Raw genomic sequence first — 22,715 nt, 5'->3', positions numbered from 1 at the left:
TGGCCATAGTAAATGTAAGACAACGTACTAAGAACGCAAAATGGATGGAAAAGTCTCAGGCCAGTATGGTTTCTCAACATGCGTTCAGTATATTCTTCAAAAGCAAGATCTATATTTAAATACACATCAAATACTCTTGCTGAACAGTACAGATGCATCATTGGAGTCTGGAAAACAAATCCCCAGAACAATCAACCCATCATTCAAAAAAGAAAAATAATATAATTTAAAGTAAGAGATAAGAGAAATGTGAAACTGGGGATCAAAAAATTCTTCCAAACAAGAGACAAGTTCTGAGTTTCAAACTTGGATTTTACTGAAAGCAAGCACCGAGAACCTTATATCTTAATAACCTCTAGATGTTCTAAAATTTAGCTCACCAAATAGAAAAATAATAGACTCAGTAAAACTAAATACAGCAACATACATACAGATTTTGAAACTCCTTGAATCAAGAGCTGTTATTGACTAATATTCCTCCCCCAATCAAGTATGAAACTGGGTTTCATGTAATTACAGATTCAAAAGCGAACACACTGGAACAAAATCACCTGCTCGGCTAAGAACCGCAGTTATTTAACACAAAAATTTCCAGACTGAGCTGGATTTGGCACCTAAAAGTTCTCGAATATATACATCATCTGCAAAATGAGATCATCCTGCTAATTTTCTGAGTCTTTTCTATGCGACTTTTGCAACCTTGTTCTGTGAGATTCCAGAAAAAAACTGCTCATAACTGTCCAGAAAAGCATTGAACCCTTATTGAACTAGTTGAAGTTGAAATTGTTAAACCAATTGTAACATCTCTTCTTTCCCTTTCATCAACGAAGTGGGTCTGTGTTTTCTAGATTTACAAGGTTTTGTTGAGAAGAATTCGAAGGCATGGTGATGGACAGAGTTGGGGTTCACTGATAGTGTTGCTGCTGGGAGGAGCTTGAGAAATCATCTGAGAATTATTCAAAGCGCTGAGTTGAATTGAATCCGGCGAAAAAGAACAAAATAGAAGAACGGGTTTGAGGCACAAACTTATTATATGGGTGGATTTCTGGTTTATAAAGACCAGATGTTGCTGGTGTTTGCACTCAAATCCAAATTCATCCACCACCCAACATTACTGATCTGATGTAATTTGAAATCCGCGTAAAACCCATCCCTCAAAGATTTATTTTTTCTTCGAAGATTTTGATTTTGAAATCTAGGGTTTATTTTTTTCAGCTCAACATTTTTTACTTTTGTTTTGGAATTTAGGGTTTGAAATCTACAACTTCCATACGTTTTTTACATAGAAATTGAGAGCGAAAAAGAGATTTGGCGGTAGTTAGAGATTTGTGGGTTAGGGTTTTCTTCTGTTAGGAGGCGGAAGACGACAGAAAGAGTAAGGGAGGAAGAGATGGGAGAAACATATTTGAAAAACTGAGGGAACCGAGAGAAAAAAATATTGATCGTTTTGTATAAAGGAATTGGACGGTAAAGATTTGATGAAATGCATTCATACGGATTATGAAAAATCTATAGACGGTAAAGATTTGATTTAAGACTGTCATACGGATCAAGGCAAGTGTGTTTCTTTGTGCTTTCTCTTTGTGTTAATAAGAACTCATGTTTTCGGTTTAATTATCAACCTTCGACATGAAAAAAATTCAAAAAAAAAAAATTAATAAATTTAGGACATTGTTATCGACATTCAGATATAAAAAAATCCAAAAAATATATAAGAATGAATCGGGAAAATGAAAAATGAATTCGATAATTGGTGTGCTTCTTTGTGCTTTCTTTTTGTGTTTTTCTGCTTTCTCTTTGTGCTTCCAGTTTGAATTTCGACTAGTCGCATAGGTCATGAAGTAATTTTGACAAGTCATACAGGTCATGAAGTAGCTTTAAGTTCACACTGGTAAACTCAGGTTATAAGATTACTAGAGATGGACCACGAAATTCAGGATGGTTCTGACTTTAAACTTAGCTGGATACATCATCGAAATTGATATATATGAAGCTCAACGTTAATTCGAACTACAAATGTGGTATAACGACATACAAGTAATACCTACGAAGCTGTGGGAGAGTTCTAACTTCAAACTTAGTATGATACATCATTGAAATCGATAAATATGAAGCTCGATGTCGATTCGAACTTCAAATGTGGTATAACGACGCACAAACTATGAACCAAGAAGCTCTGAGAGGGTTCTGACTTCAAACATAGCATGATACATATCGAAATCGATAAATATGAAGCTCGGTGTCTATTCGAACTTCAAATGTGGTACGACGACATATAAACTATGAACCAAGAAGCCCCGTGAGGGATCTGACTACAAACTTAGCAGGATACATCATCGAAATCGACAAATGTGAAGCTTAGTGTCGATTAGAACTTCAAATGTGGTATAACGACATACAAACTATGAACCAAGAAGCTCCAGGAGGGTTCAGACTTCAAACTTAGCAGGATACATCATCAAAATCGATAAATATGAAGCTCAATGTCGATTTAAACTTCAAATGTGGTATAACGACATACGAACTATGAACCAAGAAGATCCGGGAGGGTTATGACTTCAAAAGTAGCAGGATACATCATCGAAATCGATAAATATGAAACTTAGGAGTTAAATCAAACCTGGCCGGGAGTTGACTGTTATAAGTCGGAAACTTAGTAAAAACGATGAATCCAACCATTCGTAGGTAAGATTCCATCGAGACATTTTTCAAAACCTTAAACAAACCCTTTTTTGGCGACTTTGATAAAAAAAGTTGCTCCGAGATCGAAACCTTAAACAAAACCTTTTTACAACTTGCATCCAATGTAGCTTGTGATCGGTTATACCTTGATTTTCAAAGTAGCTTGTAACCGGTTATACCACCTGCCATCTACTAATGACTACAACCATGGCTAGTATTTTAAAAGTTAAAATTCAATCTCATGTGTCCAATGGATCCGACGCTATGGTCACAATTTGTTTTTCATATAGCCATATCATAATCCTCCCAAAAAATAAAGAAATGGTGTAACCATATGTCAATGTTTTGTCATGTTTGATTAAATGTATCAATTCGTCAGTACATGTGTGTCTAATAAACCATATATTATGGACACATAAACAAACCAATGTGACTAAATAAATCCTTTTTCCGCCACGGATTAATAGGTGTGTTTATTGCCATCCTACAATTTCGACACATACATAATTATTTAATGTGGCCATATACGCATCTATAGCTACATATGATAGGATTAGACTGAAAACTATGACCAAACGATACCCTATGGATACAGTTGATGGGTTTAGGATTAAACCCATGACCAAATGGTGCACTATGGCTACATGGTAACACAAAACGTGGCTATAGTTATATTGATGACATGTAGTCACACAAATAACCTGAAACGTGTCTGGGCTGTAAACAAAAAAACGTGGCCTATGTGAAGATTTGTACTAGTGTAAGCATTAGATGACAGAACACGCCTGAAACATTTCGTTCCTTTCATCGATAGAAGTTGCATGGAATTTCCAGGCGCATTTTTCATCTGCACACTTAGCCGTGAACCTAGAACGCTCATTGTGAGTTACAATCATTTGAAAACCAGTGCGAAGACGATACTTGGTGAAAGCAACCCTGACTTGCATAACTCCTTCAACAAACACATGACCAATTTCACCAAGAACCTTGGGCCAACCATCCGATAACAAAGGTTTCGCAGGCTTGCTTTTATCTTCCAAATACATTGCAACAATAAGATTGTTTCTGGACGAAGACGTACTACTAGACCCATTAGAAATAGAAGAATCTGCCCTAGAGCTGGAGGAAGAGGCCACACGAGGAACATTTTGCAAGAAAATATCAACACTGGTCTTCTGTTTACTATTTGTGATGGATATAAGAGCTTGCAACGAAAAATCACAGTCAAGCGGAAAATCTTTCCCACTTTCTCGGAAGAAGAAAGTAATACCAAGTGGAGTAAACTGCTTCCATTCCCTGCAAACTTGTTCCTTAAACTCTTCAAGTTTGATATCAGTATTAACACGCAGGGTAATAAAATCTGAAGAGTAGCGAACAACAGCAATGCAACTAACAGGATCCATGACAACCTGAAAAATATAAAACAAACAATAACAATATCAAAATTTTAAAACGAACGCAATTCACTCGGGGGCGTTGCCCCCTCGTGAGAAGTATATTTTATGAGGCAAGCTAAATATGAGTAAAAGATACAGATGATACAACTATTTACACATAAACATGTTACAGGACATATATATGTAACTTCAACTTATACATGCTTAAAATACAACAAGATATATATGTGTAAACTAAAATTACACATGCTACAACTAAAAAACATCTGCTTCTTCCTCACACATGCTTAAAATACAAACAGGATATATATGTGTAAACTAAAATTACACATGCTGCAACTAAAAAACATCTGCACCTTCCTTACACATGCTTAAAAATACAACATGATATATATGTGTAACCCAAAGTTACACATACTGTAACAAAAAAACAACATGTCTAACAAATCAAATTGAAGTTGTTCTACTGAAACAAAATTGTTTCTTCATACTCCTCTCAGTATCAACAAAAATTAACAGATCAGACATGCAAGAAGAACAAATAATTCAATTTTTTTTTTGAAAACAGATCTGAAATCAAAAACAAAATAAAACTCTTACCTAGATTGATTGTTTTCTTACTTCTGAAACAATGTTTTTACTATTCCTCTTCTCAGTATCAACCAAACCTGTGTAAGCATCAACAAAAACATACTCAGTATCAAAACCAAATAAAAAAAGTGAAAAACTAGATCGCAATTCCCTTGTAACAATCAAAATCAATTGAATTGAAAACTAGATCGAAATCACAATTCGTACCTACTTTGATTTCTCTATTCCAAACCGCCTTCTTCTTCTTCTCAGACTCAATAAAATCGAAACAAAACAAAAATACAAAAATCAGTAGAAGATATAAATCAAACAATCAATCAGAAAAAGTAATGAATCAAACCTATTCGATACAAATAGAAGATAAAATTGATACAAACCTATTTGTTGTTCTTCAATGTATCGTCTCAAACTCGTCAGATCTGAAATCCACTGAATAACATCAATAAATTGAGAAAAAGCAACAATGAATCCTTGTTCTTCGTCTCCTCTTCAACACAGCAACAGACTAACGAACTCTTGTTCTTCAATGCAACAATTTCGTGTGAAGAAAAAACCTAATTCTGTTTCTGAAGAAAAAAATCAACGAGAGCAGAGAGAATAGAGAGCTGAAAACTAATTTGATTTGATTTTCTGTTTGTGTTACCGTATAAAACAGCTTTAAATACTGGAGGGTAATTATGGTATTTTCACTTTTATTAAAAATCCTGATGACGTCAGCAATCCGGGAAAATTCAAAACCAGGCCCAAAAAAAAAAGTTCTGGGCCTAGAAATATCAAAAATGGAAAGTGTGGAGTTGATAGTGGAGGATTCATTTAGTTGGGCTTGTATGTGTTGAACCCATATAGTACGGGGTTCTAGTATTTTTCATATTAGAGTTTGGGTCACAGGACCGTCATTGACCGCCTTGACTGTTATTAAAAGAATTTTTTGTTTTAATTAATTTATAAATAATTAATCTAAACCGTTAAATCAGATGGGTGGTGTTGAGGAGGTGGTTCTGAGTTTTTTCCTCTCTGAGGATTTTTATCAAACAGCAGATGTGCAGTGGATCTTCATCATCACCGGAGAGTCATCACTTCAATCCACCAACATCGATGTACCAATTCGTGGTTGGAAGCAATGTATAGAGCAACACACATGGTGCCAATACATTAAGAAATACAATCACAGAAAACTTCATAAATCATCTCCTTTGTAGCTCTAGTACTAAATTAAACCCATTTACAGTATTCATGTTCAATTCAAACATAGATCAGCTACAATCAATCAAAATGAAAACCATATACCTTCTCGACCAATCATGAAACAAAAAAAAGAACCAACCATGCCATTAAACCCAAACCAATCCTTAAAAATCATCATCTTAGTTAATAACCCTAGCTAAATTATACAGATCGGAATCAAAAGAAAACCCAATTTTGTGATGATTCAATACATCCATCCAAATATAGGAAAGCCGAAATTTAGATACATCTAATCCCTATCAATCAATAATTTATTACACAAATCATTATTGTTGTAGTCATGTGAGATGCTTTAACAGGAATGCATGATCAAAATTAGAGAGAAAAATATGAGATTGAACATGTTTGCATTACCTCTTCAATAGGGCCCTGAAAGGCCAAAATTTTTCTTCTCGTTTTCACTTATATTTACACCTGTTAGGTTGTTGTACTTGCTCACAGTGAAAAGTAGGGCTGCACATACTCCGGTACGGTCCGGTTCTCTTATGGAACCGGTCCCTGTACTTGGTGTTGACCGGTACCTCATTTTGAGGACCGGTACATGTACTTGTACCTGGAGTTGTACCGGTCCTCCGGTACCGGTCCGGTACAAGACCGGTACCGGGTTTTTTACCTGAAAAATATTACAAAATATAATACAACATTTCCATAAGTTCAATGTTCAACAATCCAAAATAAGTTCAGGTTGCATACATATTTAAGTTCAACATTTTGCATAACTTCAAAACAACAATCCAAAATAAGTTCATAAGTTCAGTTTGCCAAAAAGTAAAAACAACATTTCCACTACCATATAAGTCTGTCTATGATAAGTCGACAAGAAATAATGGATGGCTGCACAGCCTGCACTTGCAAGTTGCAATCCTAGTCCACAAATCTGCACTTTCCCCTCCAATAAGGCCATTGATTGGATAGGACAACCTCAACCTGTGTGTATTACAAGTTTACAACCAGTTCAAAACAAATAGAAAGCAAATACATAAGAAGTTCATAACTACAGTTGAATTTGTGCAGATTGAATATTTTCAGTCCATTCATTTCCATACATTACATATTCTCATACACACCCCAATACTTATTGTACTTGGCAAACATACAGTATACAGACTCAATATTATCAACAAATCCAAGTTAGGAAATACCTCCAGTGAGACATACACATAGTGATACTGTCATACATACTCATACAAGAAAGATACAACTAATTGCAAAACCATTCATAGAATCACAGTTAATCAGTTATCACTTATCACACAGTAGTACAGAGTACAATCAATCTATGTATTCATTATAACATATTAACATGTATTGCTCAATCAATCTGAATTCTCAAACCCTAAATTGATCTCAAACTCTCAATCAATGTCAAACCCTAAGTCATTTACATCAACAAGGTTAATCTCATAAGATAGATTGCTCAATTAGAAGAACAAGAATAAGTAAAGACTGTAAAGTACCTTGGAAACAAAAAGGTTTAGATTGAATCTGATAGACGAAGAAAAAATTGGTATCCTTGGCAGTCACCACTTAACCTGCGTGAGTATAAACACTAGGGTTAGTTGATTAGTCAAGCGATAGCTACTTAAAATCGTTTACAATTCCTAGGGTTTCCTTTTGTTGAAACAGAAAGGAAATCGAAAAGATTACCTGATTGATTGATAGCTACTAACTAGTAAGACTTGAATCACTTGATGATGATCGTGAATTGGTGATTTCCTGATTGATTGGTGAGGGTAGCCGTAGTTACTCAGAGATGAAGAGGCTGCTCTTCATAGCTTCACTGCTTCAGAGAGAAAAAAAACGAAGAAGAAAGAAAACTGAGAGTGAGAGAGTTACCAGAGTTAGCGATTAGTATTAGGGTTATCTATATTGGACGGATAGGATTAAAACTAGTTAGGATCTTAACGGCTGAAATTAAACGGTACATATGGGCCGGTTCATACCGGTACTCCCCCTAGAACCGGTGTCTGTACCGGTCTAGACCGGTTCTCAACTTCCAGTACCGGTGTCTGTACCGGCTAGACCGGTTCCGGTCCGGTTCCGGTCCGGTACCGGTTCGGTATTTCCGGTTCCACTCCGGTCCAGGTCCTCCCAACCGGTTCTTGTGCAGCCCTAGTGAAAAGTGAAAACCATCCTATTAGAAAAGAAAAGAAAGGTTCCCAACCATCCACAAGCTCATATAGAAATGTAAGTTGAGGATAATTAGTAAACCGGAAATGCTATTCAGTGCTTCATTCACAACACTACTTACCACTCAATTCCACATGTCTCAATCATACTGATTAAGGTAGTTCAGCTGTGACCCACCCGCCCCCAAAAGGGTTTTTAACTTTTCAAATTTAGGATCTGGATGTGGGTGAGTGGTGTTGTAATCAGCGAGTGGAATAGCAATTACGTAAGTAAACTACAGTACACTACTTTTATTCAATTTTGATTAACTGCTTATTGACCCAAGGCCAAGAGCATTTTTCCTAGTGGAAGGGTAGAGTTAGTAAATAAATCTATCCCTATGTTTTATTTGGTCATTTCAACATTTAACTAACTTTCCTAATGGTCAAAACCGTCAATGACGGTCCTGTGATCCAAACTCTAATTAAAATTTCCAGGTGAGCCAAACGCAACTCTGGTCAGTTTTATGTGACCCAAAATCAAAATATCCCAAACAATAAACTTTGCCTCCTGCTCATTTTTACTGGTTGCCAAACACCCTCTTAGAGCAACCACAGTCACGACCAAATTTGGGTACTAAACCCAAATTTGGTCCCAGAAAGTATCGCAGTGGTGAGGAGTAAACCCAAATTTGGTCGCCAAATTTAGGGTTTGAGACCAAATGTGGTCGTCGGCCCAGACTAAAAAAGATATAGTGGGACGGAAGTATTAGGAGCGTATGATATCAGGCGTAAGTTTAATCACCGTATACAATCAGGCGAGCATATAATCACCGTATGAGTCAGGCGCATGTATTAACTCCGCCCCCTTCAAACGCGTCAGACGATGTTAATACTTACGCCTGAAATGGGACGGATGTATAAAGGGCGTATGAATGAGGCGCAGTTATAAAAAACGTCTGGGTTGGGCGCATGTATTGTGAGCGTCTGTGTCTAGGCGTATCTTTAATGTACGTCTCTTGTCCATCTACCCTCCGCGTTTCTTCATTAGCTTCTATCAAACACAAATGAAGTTGCATTTCTCACTGAAGCTGGTTGTTCTTATCGAAAGGAAAAAAATCTGAGAAGGGTTCACAATGGTTGGAATAAAAGCCAGCAGTGGTGATGGTTTTGAAAGCTAGATGGATTTTTGGAGTTCAGGCATGAGTAATGATTTAATAAACTTGGGATAATGATGACCTAACAGCATCAACAGTGGATACAGGAGATGCTGATGTTGCTTCCATTGTTCCAATCGGTTGATGGCTGCATACAAAGGAAGAATGGATCCTCAAATTTGCTCGAGTATGGTACTGGCCGTTGATTCGTACAACTGAATGAGAGATAAAGTTCACGGCAACAGAACGAGATGCAGAGTGTTAACTGGTTGCTCGAGCTGTGCTATTGCCGGAAGATGGAGAAATGGAACAGTGGCGTCAGGGGTTGTTGGCCGATGGTGCTGTGACTGATATGGCATTGCTCGTGTTATGCTCGAGTTTGAGAACTTTTGGAAAGAATGATGGGTTGGCTGATATTAAGCTACTGCAATCGTCGGTGTTGGAAAAAGAAGAGACGAAGAAAGATGTTAGACGAATTGGTTTCACGACACAGACGCAGTTTCTATCTGCGTTTGAATGAGACGCCATTTGTAACTCCGTCCCAGCAAACGCAATTACCATCTACGTCCCGTGCACGGCGTGAATAATACCTACGTCCCATTCAAGCGCGCATTATACCTCCGTTTCATTCAGACGCATATTATGAACACGCTCCATCAAGAAACGTGGATATAAGTTGCGTCCCGCATCAAGCGTGGATATAAGTTCCGCTTCACCAAAATTTGGTATTCTCCCACTGGGCTTGAACACACGGAAAACCAAATTTTTTTAGTTTTTAATCTGGCTTTTGGTATTTGGTCCATCTCATGACTGTGGTTGCTCTTAGACAATTGGAAGTATTTATCGACTACTAGTTTCTTATTTCGATTCTCTCGGTGTGTCATCCAATCGGTTTTTCTCTGTCGCGCAAAAACAATGAAGGAAGCCATGGGTCCTCCTCCACCTAAAAACCCTAACCCATCCATTAGTTCTCTTGCAGATACAGGAACTCAAGACCCTAATTCCTCAAGTAGTTCAAATTCTGGAACAATGAAGATCCCTATGGGTCCCCCCCCTCCTAAAAACCCTAATCCCTCCAAAATTGATGCAGAAATTGACGGAGGAATTCAGGAAAACACTACTAGTACTGCTACAACCACTTCTACTGCTAATACCTCTATTATAGACGAGCGTCAATCAGATGATGAAGGCAAAAATGAAGTTACAGAATCAAAAGAAAACACCCTTGAAATTTCAAAACCAAAACCTACCAAGTCTAGTGACCCTGTTAATGTTACAGTTCCATATTCAATTCCTCCATGGAGTGCCCCACCTCGTCACCCTTTCTTTTTTGAGGTTCTTAAGGATGGGTCAATAATCGACCAGTTTGATGTGTAAGTTTCCCCTCTCTCTCACACTCCTTTTGATTTGTAAGTGCTTTTCTCATGTATTATTATGAACTTCTCAAATGAGAATTCGTGTTCTTAGTGATCAAGAAAATAAAAGATGCATCTGTTAAACATGGAGATTTTTTCATTTATGCTTACATGCTTGAATGGCTTGTCAGATTTACATTGGAACAGAACTTAGGTAGGGATGTAATTTGGAATCAGAATTAGATGGATTAGTTAGGGTTTGCAAGGAAATATGTAGCTTTCATTGGATTTCCTGGCTCTCTGCATGAGAATTTGAATCATCATATCTGAAATTGCAGTCGGAAATGTTAGGTTTAAGCTGTGTATTAGAGTTAACTACACCTACATATGATTTACAGGTCGACGAAGGGAGCATATATGTTTGGGCGTGTTGATCTATGTGATTTTGTTCTTGATCACCCAACAATTTCTCGGTTTCATGCTGGTATGCCTCCTTCTTCCATGTTTCCCTTTTCTTTTTGTTTGAATACACATGCACAGTACCCCTTCCTCTTATGATATTTGCTTGTCTTCTTTTCAATTGTAGTAATCATATAATCTTTTCGCTGACTTATCTTCTGCGTTTTTATTGCCAGTTCTCCAATTTAAACAAAGTGGAGATGCATACCTGTATGATCTTGCAAGTACACATGGCACTTCTATCAATAAGAATCAGGTATCAGCTTGTTATTTCTTTGCAAATCATGATTTTGTTGGTATAAGAATAATCACAACTTTGTCTTTAAAATAATTTCTGTGCACTTAGGTTCATTAATTGTGTTATATTGTATATATAATATATGAATGTTACTCATTTTATCTGATATAGAAAATTTTGAACCAATTGCTTGAAGCCGTGTCATCTTGTTTGAACAATGCTAGTTTAAATCGTTGGTATTTTATTGTCTATATTTCCATGTTATGAATTTCAAGAAGTTGGTGCTTAACTACTTATGTTTCCTCACGAAGTATGGGTTTTTGTGGCGGCCCAGCCTTTCCTATTATCTGCTGGCCCCAGGACACAAATCATTTAGTTAACCTTTTGTATATTTTTATTATTTCTGGATTGATATATGCCTTTTGCCTAACTGGGAAGATCTCGAGTTAATTGTATGAAATAAGATTGGGAAGCCTGAGTCTTAAGATATAACAGTATATCACTTAATATTTGAAATGAAAATTATAGTACCAGTTAACCTTTGAAAGGATTGAGAGTTGGAGTGGCTAGTGAACTATGGGCCCAAGTGCCTTAGGTCATAAACCAGTTATCCAGACGGAACAAAAGTAAATGTACATAAATTAATGTACCACAGACTGACATTGTTTCCTTTATTTTCTTTTTGCTGGTAGGTAAAGTTGGTTTCATGAAGATCAAAACCTATTTACCAGACTGTTCAGTCCCAAAAACATCAACATGAGGTTTTGCTAAAGGTGCTTTTCCCAATCAGCTATGAATGAGTTACTGTTAATAAGGCTCAAAATGGGGACCAAACTGGTTAAGGCTTATAAATAAAAGAAATACCTAGACCTTAGAACTTATCCAGAATTTGCATTGGTTATGAGAGTTTTATTAAGACTGAAATGGGAGGGCACTTTCTCCACTATCCAGCTTTCAGCTCTGTCAAAAATGAGGATGGGTAGGAAAATTATGATGGTGAGAATTTAAATAAAGCCTTATGTATGCTCTTGCCATAACCATAAAAATACTTCTACAACTAATCACTTTTATGTAAGAAATGGTTTGGCATATGAACGGCGACACTAATGGTTTTACCTTTGGTGATTTTGGTTTTGAACATGACATTTTCGAGAAAGATTGTGCTTTCTCCTATATGTTGATAATTTGATGTTTTTATGTTGCATGCGTAGTCTCTTGGATCATTGGTTATCTTATTGATGGGTCTATTTTATGTTATGGCTTCAGTTGTATGGGGAAATATATCTGTTACAGTTTCAGATGTCCTTCTCATTCTGATCACCTATTAGCGTCATAAACCGAGCATGTATGTTGTTGTGCCCATCAGAATGAGGTTCACTTTCTGTTTGTGTAAGTAGCTAGTGCACCATGAAATATCATCTTTCTAATGTTTATTTAATGCCAATTTAATAGGTGAAGATAAAGACTTACACGGACTTGCATGTTGGTGATGTGGTGCGATTTGGCTTGTAAGTTCATACCCTGCTATTTGAATCTTCCAAAGCGTATCCTTTGTGTGATTACTGTTGATTTGACTGTCTCTTTCTAGTTCTAATGTTTCTATCCTTTTCTGTACAACGATGACGGCGTCATACTTGGATGGTAGCAGTTACTTTGCATATAGTTTTTGGATGTGAATGTCAATGTCCAACTCTTGTGATGTTAACATGTATATTTATCTCGCATATGAAGTCAATAAATCTCCACTCTAGATCTTCTAGTTGTTCAATTAAGGTGTTCTACTCACCACTGATTTCATTTTCCCTTCCTCCTTTGTTGATAAACAGGTCTTCTCGATTGTATATATTTCAAGGACCCTCTGAGCTGATGCCACCGGTAAGAAAGCACTGTCACTCAATTGTTGCAAAGCTGAGGACGTTAGTGTTCTGATTTTATGGTTTTAACTGATTTAACATGTTTGTCCTGGTTAAAGACGGCCATGAGTCATTAGGCATCATAGATTCTCATTTAAGCATCGGTATGGTGGAGATTTCTATTTACTCAGAGGACATAGATATCTGGTTATTTTTGGACTTAAATTCAAGGTTTAAACATTCTGTTTTAAACATATGCTTATATTCGTTAATAAATTGAGACACTAAACAGTCTGAAGCAATAAGAAAAGTCGAATGTTTCTGTCTGTCATTACGAAAACAAAGCATCCCATAACGTTAGATGGTACCTTCATTTGAAGATTTAATATTATGGTAAACAAGGTTACATGAAATTCATCTTTTAGATACAATTATGCTTTACTCTCCTATAGTGTTTTTTACTCTTTTACTCTCCATGTTTAGGTTGAACTTGGAAGTAGTAAAACTAATTAACCTTCATAGATTCTCTGGTCTTATATTAGATATGACTTATGAGAAACCGTTGTGTTTATTCGTTTTTTTTTCTTATTTTAATTTAAAACTCTAGTGAATCTTAGGACATTAAGGTTTCTGTTCTCGTCCATATGTTAGATATGAGAGTTGCTTGGTGCAACTTTGATTCAACTTATGTTTTCGTTGTAAATATATCCTGCATAGATATCTGATCTGATGTACTGTTTCTCCTTGATAATGCACATTTCCTTTGTTTGTTTGTTTGCTTTGGTATTTTATCATTTTCTGTTTGGCAATGCTTATTATTGATGGCTTTGTTGTAGGAACGTGACCTCAATAAGATTAGGAGTGCTAAGATTCGTGAGGAAGCCCAAGATCGTGAAGCTTCACTTCGGCGAGCTAAATTGGAAGCATCTCTAGCCGATGGTATCTCATGGGGTCTCTCAGAAGATGTAATCGAAGAAGCTGAGGTTTGTAGGCTTTTCAGGTTGCATATTACATGGGAATGTTTCTGTATCAGGCAAAAATAGGTTTACTCTATTAATTGGTCTCATAAACTACTTCAAGGATTTTTCATTTTAGCTTGATTGTTTTTGCTATTTTTCTGAAAAGTTTGTAGAGTAATAAAAATGAAAGAAATATGTATAATAAGTTTCTTAATTTATCATTTTCTTTCCTACTTTTTGTCTTATTTGCTTCTTAAAGGCGCCAACTTATTTATCTGATGATAGGAGGTTACAGAAGAGATTACCTGGCAAACCTACAAAGGGCAGCTTACTGAGAGGCAGGAGAAGACACGCGAAAAAATTATTAAAAGAACTGAGAAGGTAATGAAGCTATTTTGTTTTTTCTTCTTCGCACTCTCGTGTCATCTATGATACGTATACTAGTTATCTTTAGGGTTTATGGCATCTCAAAATTTATAGTTTAGTAGTATGAGCTTCGACCTTACTGTACTGTCTGGAGCTTTATATTCTGGGCATCTAAGTACTGCTTTACAGGTATAAAATATGGTACACATATTATTACTGATTAACATGCTGGTTGGTGGCGGATCGCAACCGTCAAAATGATTTACACACAAAAGCTTAGTGTTTTACAGTTAAGTGGACCAATGACACAGTTAGGAATATTTATCATAAACATGCTACACTATTTAGTTTGCCATTATTCCAATAACTTGCAGGTGTAGTAGCACATAGGTAAATCTTGTTGTTGATCGTTTTTTTGAATAATTTTCTTTTTGGTGAGAAAAGGATAAACATGTTACTAATACTGTCATTTTCTGTAAAAGATAGCAAATATGAAGAAAGAGATTGATGCCATTCGATCAAAGGACATATCCCAAGGTGGATTAACACAAGGCCAACAAACTCAGATTGCTCGGAATGAACAACGAATGTCTCAGGTCAGCAGCCCTCCATGCTAATTGTTCTTTTTTGTGTTTCTCATCTTTTGGAAAGGGCAAGTTTGTATCCTACTTGTCTGTCTTGATTAGATCCTGGAAGAACTTGAAAGCTTGGAGGAGACCCTGAATGAGAGTATTCAAGAAAGTCTAGGTGCACGTGGTGGAAAAAGACTTGGTAAGAACAAAGGAGCTATAGAGGATGAAGATGAAGCTTCAAGGTACTACCAAGCTTATCTGCATCATGTAGTGCTGAGCAGACCATACTAGAAAATTATCATCTGTTTGAACTTTTTAATGTAGTGTATGATGGTAGAATCATGCAAATAGGCGTTCTCTAATATGAAAACAGTAATCATGTATTGAAAAAGGTGTATTGAGGAGTGCCCTAGTAGCCTCTTGGGCTTGGCATGATGCCTACTCCTTTTGGGCTCAAAAAATCTCCAAACTACACGCCTTGAGGTGTATTTAGGAATTTTCTTTCTAAACACTTTATAAATTGCTAGTTTGAACAGAAGATTAAACAAAGTGGAGGCGACTATAACATGCAGAGAAGCCAAAATAGTTGGTTAATATTTAGGGTGGTAAATTAGTTTCTTTAAGTGAGACGAATTCATAATTTGTTAATTTCATGTTCTAGTAATTCCCATTTCCTTGATTTCTAGCATTTTCTTTAGCTTGCGAGGCAACGCCTCACCTTGTCTCGCATTAACCTTTTTCTAAAACTTGTTTAAATGGCTAAAATAGCTTGTCAACTGTTAGTAGTCCAAATTTCACAAGTCGAATAATATCTGGTCTGGTGTTACTCCTAGTCTCCGTTGAGGTTTATTTCTGTTGCTCATATATTATCTTTAACAGTGATGAGGATGACTTCTATGACCGTACAAAGAAGAAACCCATACAGAAAGCTGGTGAAAGCACGTCAGTTGAAACAGCCGATACTCTTCTCGATAAGAAAGATGCCATCGTAAGTGAAATAGAGAGCAAAGCAAGTTTACTATCGAGTGAGAGAAACAAAGTGATACCAGAAGTTGAGCGAACAGTGGAAAATGGAGATGATGCCCTTGATGCTTACATGACTGGGCTTTCGTCTCAACTAGGTAAACTTTCATATACAGCTGACTGAATATGGTATGTTGGTAAGAAGGCTCTCTGGGAAGAGCTTTCTTGTGATCCAGTCTTTTAGGGTCATCATTCCACCTTTTTTTCTTTTTTCTTTTTGGGAAAATTTTCTGAGGGTCTACAGGGTTGGCTTTTGCTTCACGAATACATGAATGTATAGTTTTTTTTCAAGGTTATAGCTTTTGTCCATTATGTGTGAGAATTTTGATTCTTTACATGCCTGATCCATGCATACTCTAGCTGAATCTTGTAGTTGCATCTAGCGAGTAATTTCATGCTCCGTATATAATTAATTTATCAAATTCATGAACACAACTATGTCGGTGACACTATTTTCTGCATTTTTACCAGTGCTTGATACTACCACACAGCTTCAGGCAGAAATATCTTCTCTCCAGACCGAGCTCGATAGAATCCTCTACTTGCTGAAAATCGCAGATCCAACAGGAGAAGCTTCTAAGAGAAGAATATCAAAAACGGAGGTGTCAACATCTAAAGAAGCTGGTGCCACTTCTCCTGTCACAGAGAAACTACCAGTAGAAAAGAAGAAGAGCTCCGCTACATTACAGAAGCCCAAAGATGGTCCCATCCTGAAACTGGAAAGTCCTAGCGTCATTGCTACTACGCAAGAACCTAAGCCTCTTAGAAAGGATGAAACTGAGGTTACTGGAGTAAAAGAAAGTAAATTTGCTGTTTACGTGGCCACCAAACCTGTATGGCTCGGAGCAACGGATAACATAAAAAACAAAGATTCCCAGCAAGTGGAAGTTCCACTGGATATCAACGAGCCAGATCAATTTGTTGATTATAAAGATAGGAAGAAGACTCTTGAGAAGGTAACTAATTCTTCTATGAATCCAGTGCTGGAGATTGAAGATGCTGCCCCTGGTTTAATAATAAGGAAACGGAAGCATGCGGAGGAACCTAAACAACACGATGACAAAGATCCTGAAACAACAGCATCCTTGTCAGTGGAAGCTGCATCAACGGCTGCCGATGCTGTGGCATTGTTATTGAAGCATAAAAAAGGGTATTTCGCATCTGAAGATATGGAAGAAAATGAGAGTATCAAAATTATTGCCCATCCCAATAAAGAAATAAAGACCAGAAGAGTTGTTGGCCCGGAGAAACCTAATTTTCTTGAGAATGATAATCCAGACTATGAGACTTGGGTGCCTCCAGAAGGTAATTCCTACGTGCTCACATATCTTTTATTGTTTTACCTGAGATTTCAATTTTCAACTCAGAGACTCACATTAGTGAATTCATGCAGGACAATCGGGTGATGGGAGGACTTCATTGAACGAGCGCTATGGTTACTAATTTAGCCATCATTTATGTTGTTTCTCTCTAATTTTATCAACCAGGCAAGGTTCTGGAGCCTGGCATCTTGTGCAGGGTACAGATCTTTGTGGACCCAAATATGGGTTAATAGGAATATAGTATGGTCACTGATAGTTTTGAAGGATAGAATTGAAAGTCCATAAATAGTTTCACAATTTTTTGGTTCTGTAATGTAATTTTGTTGATGTATCTGTAATCTCCTTGGGAAAGCAGCATTTATTCTAACGTGTTTTTTCTAATGCTTGTCTATATTGTTCTATTTCATAGTTTATTGATGTTTATCTTTTTATCAACATATGGTAGCTTGTGGTTCAACTGGTGTAGTAGCAAGCCCAGTTGTTCCAATGGCTGTTGCTGGTGGTGAGGCAGAGCCTGGTGAAGTAGGTTTTTTTGCTGCTGGTGATGAGTGCCAGCTCAAGTAAACAGAGCTGATGGTAGAGGTGAAACTGGTATTGATGAAGTTCCAGTTGAACCATTTGCTGTCGGTTCCGTTGCCGATGGGGTGGGAGAACCTAGTGAAGTTGGAAATGTGGTGGTGATGAAGAAGTGCGGGTGTTGTAGGTTGTGCTACTGGGGTCAGGGAGTGCTGGCTGTTTCTGACAGTGCTACTGGTGCAGCTGAAGTAGCTTCCGGTGATGTTTGTCTTTGTTACTTGTTGCTCAGTAGCTATGTTAGAGGGAGGGTATGGCACGGCACCGGGTGTAAAACCGGAGGTGTGGCAAAGCGGCGGTGTATTACTTTAAGTACATAATACTTTCTTTTTTTGTAAGTTCAAATGCATTCAAAAAACTAACTTAGGGAGTTAGGAACCCTTACATCTTTAATGGTAAAGCCTTCTGATGCTGGATTAGGATTTCCAACCCTTGCATTAGATTTATCTACTTCTAAACTTTGCAAAATACAATTAGGTGGAGTACTGTTCCAATCAACAAGATTAAAGAAGGTTTTTGCCTTTTTTGCAAGAGTATCTGCCACATTGTTAGCTAATCTAGGAATGTAAGAAAAAACCCAAAAAGTTTTGGCAGCGATTAAATTCTTTTTTTACTTCATCAATAATTGTTTGATTCTGACAGAAAATCTGAGAAGGTTTCCCATTTAAGTAGTCAAAAAAGTTCTTGCAATCTCCTTCCACACTGAAGTTTGTCAATCCCCTTTCTGTCGCCCATTTAGCTCCCTGCAATAGTCCTAAAGCTTTCGCTTCTTCTGGGGTAGAAGCTGTGAATGGCCTGCTCTGTCTTGTTCAAACTTGCCTGCATCATTCCTAAGGATTAAAGAAAAACCTGCAGGCATATCCATAGAAATCCAAGCAACATCTATATTGAGTTTCTTTTGTGTTCTCCTAGGAGGAATCCATCTAGGAATCTCGATTTTATTCGTTGTGATTTGTCTAAAAGAAATATTATCCTTATACCAGAAATCTAAAAATCTTTGTATTTCTAAAGCTAATTGAGAGCTTGTTTGCTGTTGTTTTTCAAAGACTGTTGCATCTTTCCTTCCAAATGAACTAGGCTTTTGTCAAGATTATTTTTATGGATATAGTTGGGTCTTTCTTGCCTAACAATTCCTTACAGATATCCAAGAAAGTAATAGATCTGTCAAATCTCAGATCGATTGGGAATGGCTCAGCTGCCCAAACATACTTGGCAAAGGGACAAAAAAGCAGCAGATGTTCTATGGATTGATGATCTTGACAACCAAAAGAATAGTTAGGATGATGAATATCCTTCATAAATTTAGATAATTTCAAATTCGTAGAAATAGCATTTTGTAAACACTTCCAAGCAAAGATTTTAATTCTTTGAGACACATTTAGATTCCATAAATTTTTCCAGAAGGAGTCTGGCTGTCCTAAGTTGTAGTGGTTCATTGTTCTTTCATTAAGTTTGTTATACATAGACTTAACAGTGAAAATGCCTGAGTTAGTAAGAAGCCATCTGAGTGTATCTGGTTTGTCTATGGCTATTCTAATGTTACTGACTTTCCTAGCAATATGTTCTGGAAACAGTTCAAAAATTAAAGGGGAGTTCCACTTCTTACTAAATGTCCTTCACAAGTGTCAAGTGAGAGTTAGTAGCTGTTCTAAAAGTACTAAGGTTTTCTTCCAATTTGGGTACCCATCTATCATCCCAAATATTAATGTTGTTGCCATCTCCTATTTCCCAAATAATGTTTTGTTCAACAAGTTGGATATCCTTACTTATACATTTCCAAATCCTTGAACTAGTTGATGGAATTTTTTCTTTAAAAGCAGAGGATTTTCTGAAGTATCTAGGCGTTAGTTGTGACATCCAAAGGGCTTCAGGTTCAGTTAGCATCCTCCAAGCTAATTTGGTTATCATAGCTAAGTTAATTTATGAGCATTTTTGAATCCTAACCCACCCTTATTTATAGGTTTACAAAGACAAGAATAAGATTTTTGGTAATATCCTTTGTAATTAGGTTCCTTGCCCCACCAGAAATCTCTTTGCAAGGCATTTTTTTTTGTGATTTTCTTTGGTAAAATGAAGCAACTCATTTGATAGCTAGCCATACTAGCCAATGTTGCCTTATTAAGTACCATTTTACTAGCCTGAGCTAGGATTTTGCATATCCAACCTTGTACTTTGTGTTACATCTTTTCAACTATTCCTTCAAAAAGTTTTATTTTTGCTTTATTAATAAAGAGTGGAGTTCCTAAGTACGAGTCTTTTAGGTCTATTTTTTTTATTTTCAGTAATTTACTAATCATTCTCTGATGTTTGGGTTGAACTTTTTAGCTAAAGAAGACCCCTGATTTATCAAAGTTTATTAACTGTCCTGAAGCTTTACCAAAAGAGTCAATCAAAGCTAGAATATTATGACATTCTTTAAGATCAGCTCTAATGAAAAGGAGGCAGTCGTCAGCAAAGAAAAGGAGTGAAATATGACTATTCTTAGGGGTTATTTTAATATCATTTATTAACTTCTCTTCTTCACTAGATAAGAGCAATATAGAGAAGATTTCCATGCAAATAATGAACAGGTAAGGGGAAAGAGGGTCCCCTTGCCTAAGACCCCTAGAAGGATTGAAATAACTCCCAGGGCAGACATTGAGCAAAACAACAATGGATGTAGTTGATATGCATTGAAAAATAAGGTTGCAAAAATTGTCAAAACCAAATGCCTTCACTGCAGTGATCAAAAAATCCCAATCTACTATATCGAAAGCCTTAGACATGTCAATTTTAATTCCCATTCTAGCATGTTTCACTTTCTTTTTCTTAGAAGAGTGATTAGCTCTTGAGCAATAACAATATTGTCAGAGATTTGCCTTTTAGAAAGAAAGGCAACCTGGAAAGGGGAGATTATAGTTTTTAGTAATGGTTTCATCCTTTCTATAAAAAAAAAAGTAATGGTTTCATCCTATTAACTAAGATTTTAGCTATAATCTTATACATGGTATGGCAAAGTCCTATTGGTCTAAAACCACTAGGGTCTTTGGGATGTCTACTTTTGGGGATAAGGAAAAGAAAAGTTTTGTTGAATTCAGAGTGAAGCACCCCTGATTCAAAGAAGTGTTGAATAGCAGAGACCACTTGTTCTCCTACCGTTTCCCAGTTGAGTTTGAAAAAACTAGTTGGAAAACTATCCGGTCCTGGCGATTTGTTTGGTTTTAGTTTTTTAATAACTAACCAAATTTCCTCAGCTGAAGGAACAGAGTTGAGAGAAGTATTCTCTTCTAAAGAAATGCAAGGATGAATATTCTGAAATAAAAGAGGATTAAGAGAGGGAGAAGGAGAAGGAGCTGAGAAGAGATTCAAAAAAAAAGTCTGAAAGAGATTTTTGAATTTCAGATCTTCTGAAAGTAATTTAATTATTACTCTTTTTTATGCATTCTATGTTGTTCCACTTCCTTATTTTCATGGTTTTAGTATGAAATAATTTAGTATTTTCCCCCCTAATTGGACCAAATTATCCCTAGATTGTTGTTTTGATATTGCTTCCTCGATATCATAAAGCTTTTCTAATTGAGAAAGTTTTTCCTTTATCTTATCTTCTTTTTTGTAAACATGGTTGGAGTTATTCAAGTTATCTATTTGGGATAAAATACTTTTGATTTGTTTAGAAGGGAGACCAAAAATGTTTTTCTTCCAAAAGTCTAGGTTGGTTTTTAGAGTTTGAAGGTTCAAAATCAAGGAGTTAGTAGGATTATCTCTAATGACATGATTCCAAGACTCTTTAATAGTTTGAATACAAGAGCTTTCCTTTTGCCATGTGTCATAGATTTTGAATGTATATTCTAGTTTGATGAAATTAGTATCTAAGTTTAAAGCTATAGGACAATGATCAGAACCAGCTGCCACTAAGTGTGCGAGTTTAGCATTAGGGAATTGAGAGATCCATTCTACATTTGTTACTGCTCTTTCTAATCTCTCTTGGATATTAGCTACATCATCTCTATGATTATTCCAAGTATATTCATAACCTTTAAATCATAAATCTAAAAGACCTGCTTTGCTAAAGATATTGTGATAGTATTCACAATTTTTTTAAAGGGTAATCCCCCAATTTTGTCATCTTGACAGAAAATCATATTAAGGTCTCCTAAGAGAATCCATGGCATTGATTGTTTGTCTACTTGTTCAGAGATATCAGTAAGAAAATCCCAAGCTAAATTTCTATTAGCAGGGTAAGGGCTACCATAAAAGCAAGTTAATAACCACTTCTGAGATTCAAAATTAGTTTGAACACGGATATTGATCATGTTAATATTCCAGTGTACTATTTCAAAAGAGAATCCATCTACCTATGCTAGAGTTAGGCCTCCTGCTAATCCTATAGGGTCTATTCTATGTGTATTAGGATAATCTTTAAGAAGGTCTTTAACTAATCATTTCTGAGATTTTGTTTCAGAAAGGAATAAAATTTCTGGTTTATCCACATTAATCAGTTGATTTAGATGGTTTTGAGTGAAAGGGTTACCACAACCCCACACATTCCATGCTATATTTTCATTGTTACTACAAAGTCACAAAAGATTTCAAGCTAAAATTGGGAAATAAAATTCTAACTTAGATGGGAGTCTAGGGGATAAGAAATGAGGTCTAAGCAATCTAAATTAAGTACCAAGTATAAAGAATTTAAATAGAATAATGATAAAAATTAGGGTTACCTGAATTTCGACTTGTTGCTCAGATGGGGAATCCAATATGAAAGGAACTGGTAAATAGCCATATGCTACATGTGTCTGCTCCTTTAGGTTTGAGCCGTATTGATCAATTTGAAGT

The 22,715-nt window shown here is 36.4% G+C and overlaps 1 protein-coding gene and 1 long non-coding RNA gene across 2 annotated transcripts; one reads left to right on the top strand and one right to left on the bottom strand.

The window, feature by feature from the left end:
- Positions 1 to 6,784: 6,784 nt before the first annotated feature.
- Positions 6,785 to 7,797, bottom strand: LOC113297035. Its single transcript, XR_003333252.1, has 3 exons — positions 7,563 to 7,797; positions 7,373 to 7,447; positions 6,785 to 6,842 (listed from the first exon to the last, which is right to left on the bottom strand). It is a non-coding gene; the product is annotated as an uncharacterized LOC113297035 (long non-coding RNA).
- A 2,245-nt stretch (positions 7,798 to 10,042) lies between these two features.
- On the top strand, positions 10,043 to 17,718 carry LOC113298043 (kanadaptin-like). The gene is made up of 12 exons (XM_026546688.1): positions 10,043 to 10,553; positions 10,934 to 11,019; positions 11,171 to 11,250; positions 12,685 to 12,740; positions 13,059 to 13,107; positions 13,922 to 14,068; positions 14,330 to 14,425; positions 14,893 to 15,006; positions 15,097 to 15,224; positions 15,862 to 16,103; positions 16,477 to 17,310; positions 17,399 to 17,718. Exons 1-12 carry the CDS (start codon positions 10,096 to 10,098, stop codon positions 17,446 to 17,448), a joined length of 2,340 nt encoding a protein of 779 aa, XP_026402473.1. The 5' UTR covers positions 10,043 to 10,095; the 3' UTR covers positions 17,449 to 17,718.
- Positions 17,719 to 22,715: the final 4,997 nt, after the last annotated feature.

The sequence above is a fragment of the Papaver somniferum genome, chromosome 7, assembly GCF_003573695.1.
Source record: "Papaver somniferum cultivar HN1 chromosome 7, ASM357369v1, whole genome shotgun sequence".
NCBI lineage: Eukaryota > Viridiplantae > Streptophyta > Magnoliopsida > Ranunculales > Papaveraceae > Papaver > Papaver somniferum.
The sequence above is the reverse complement of the archived record's forward strand: the minus strand, read 5'-3'. Positions and strand labels throughout refer to the sequence as shown.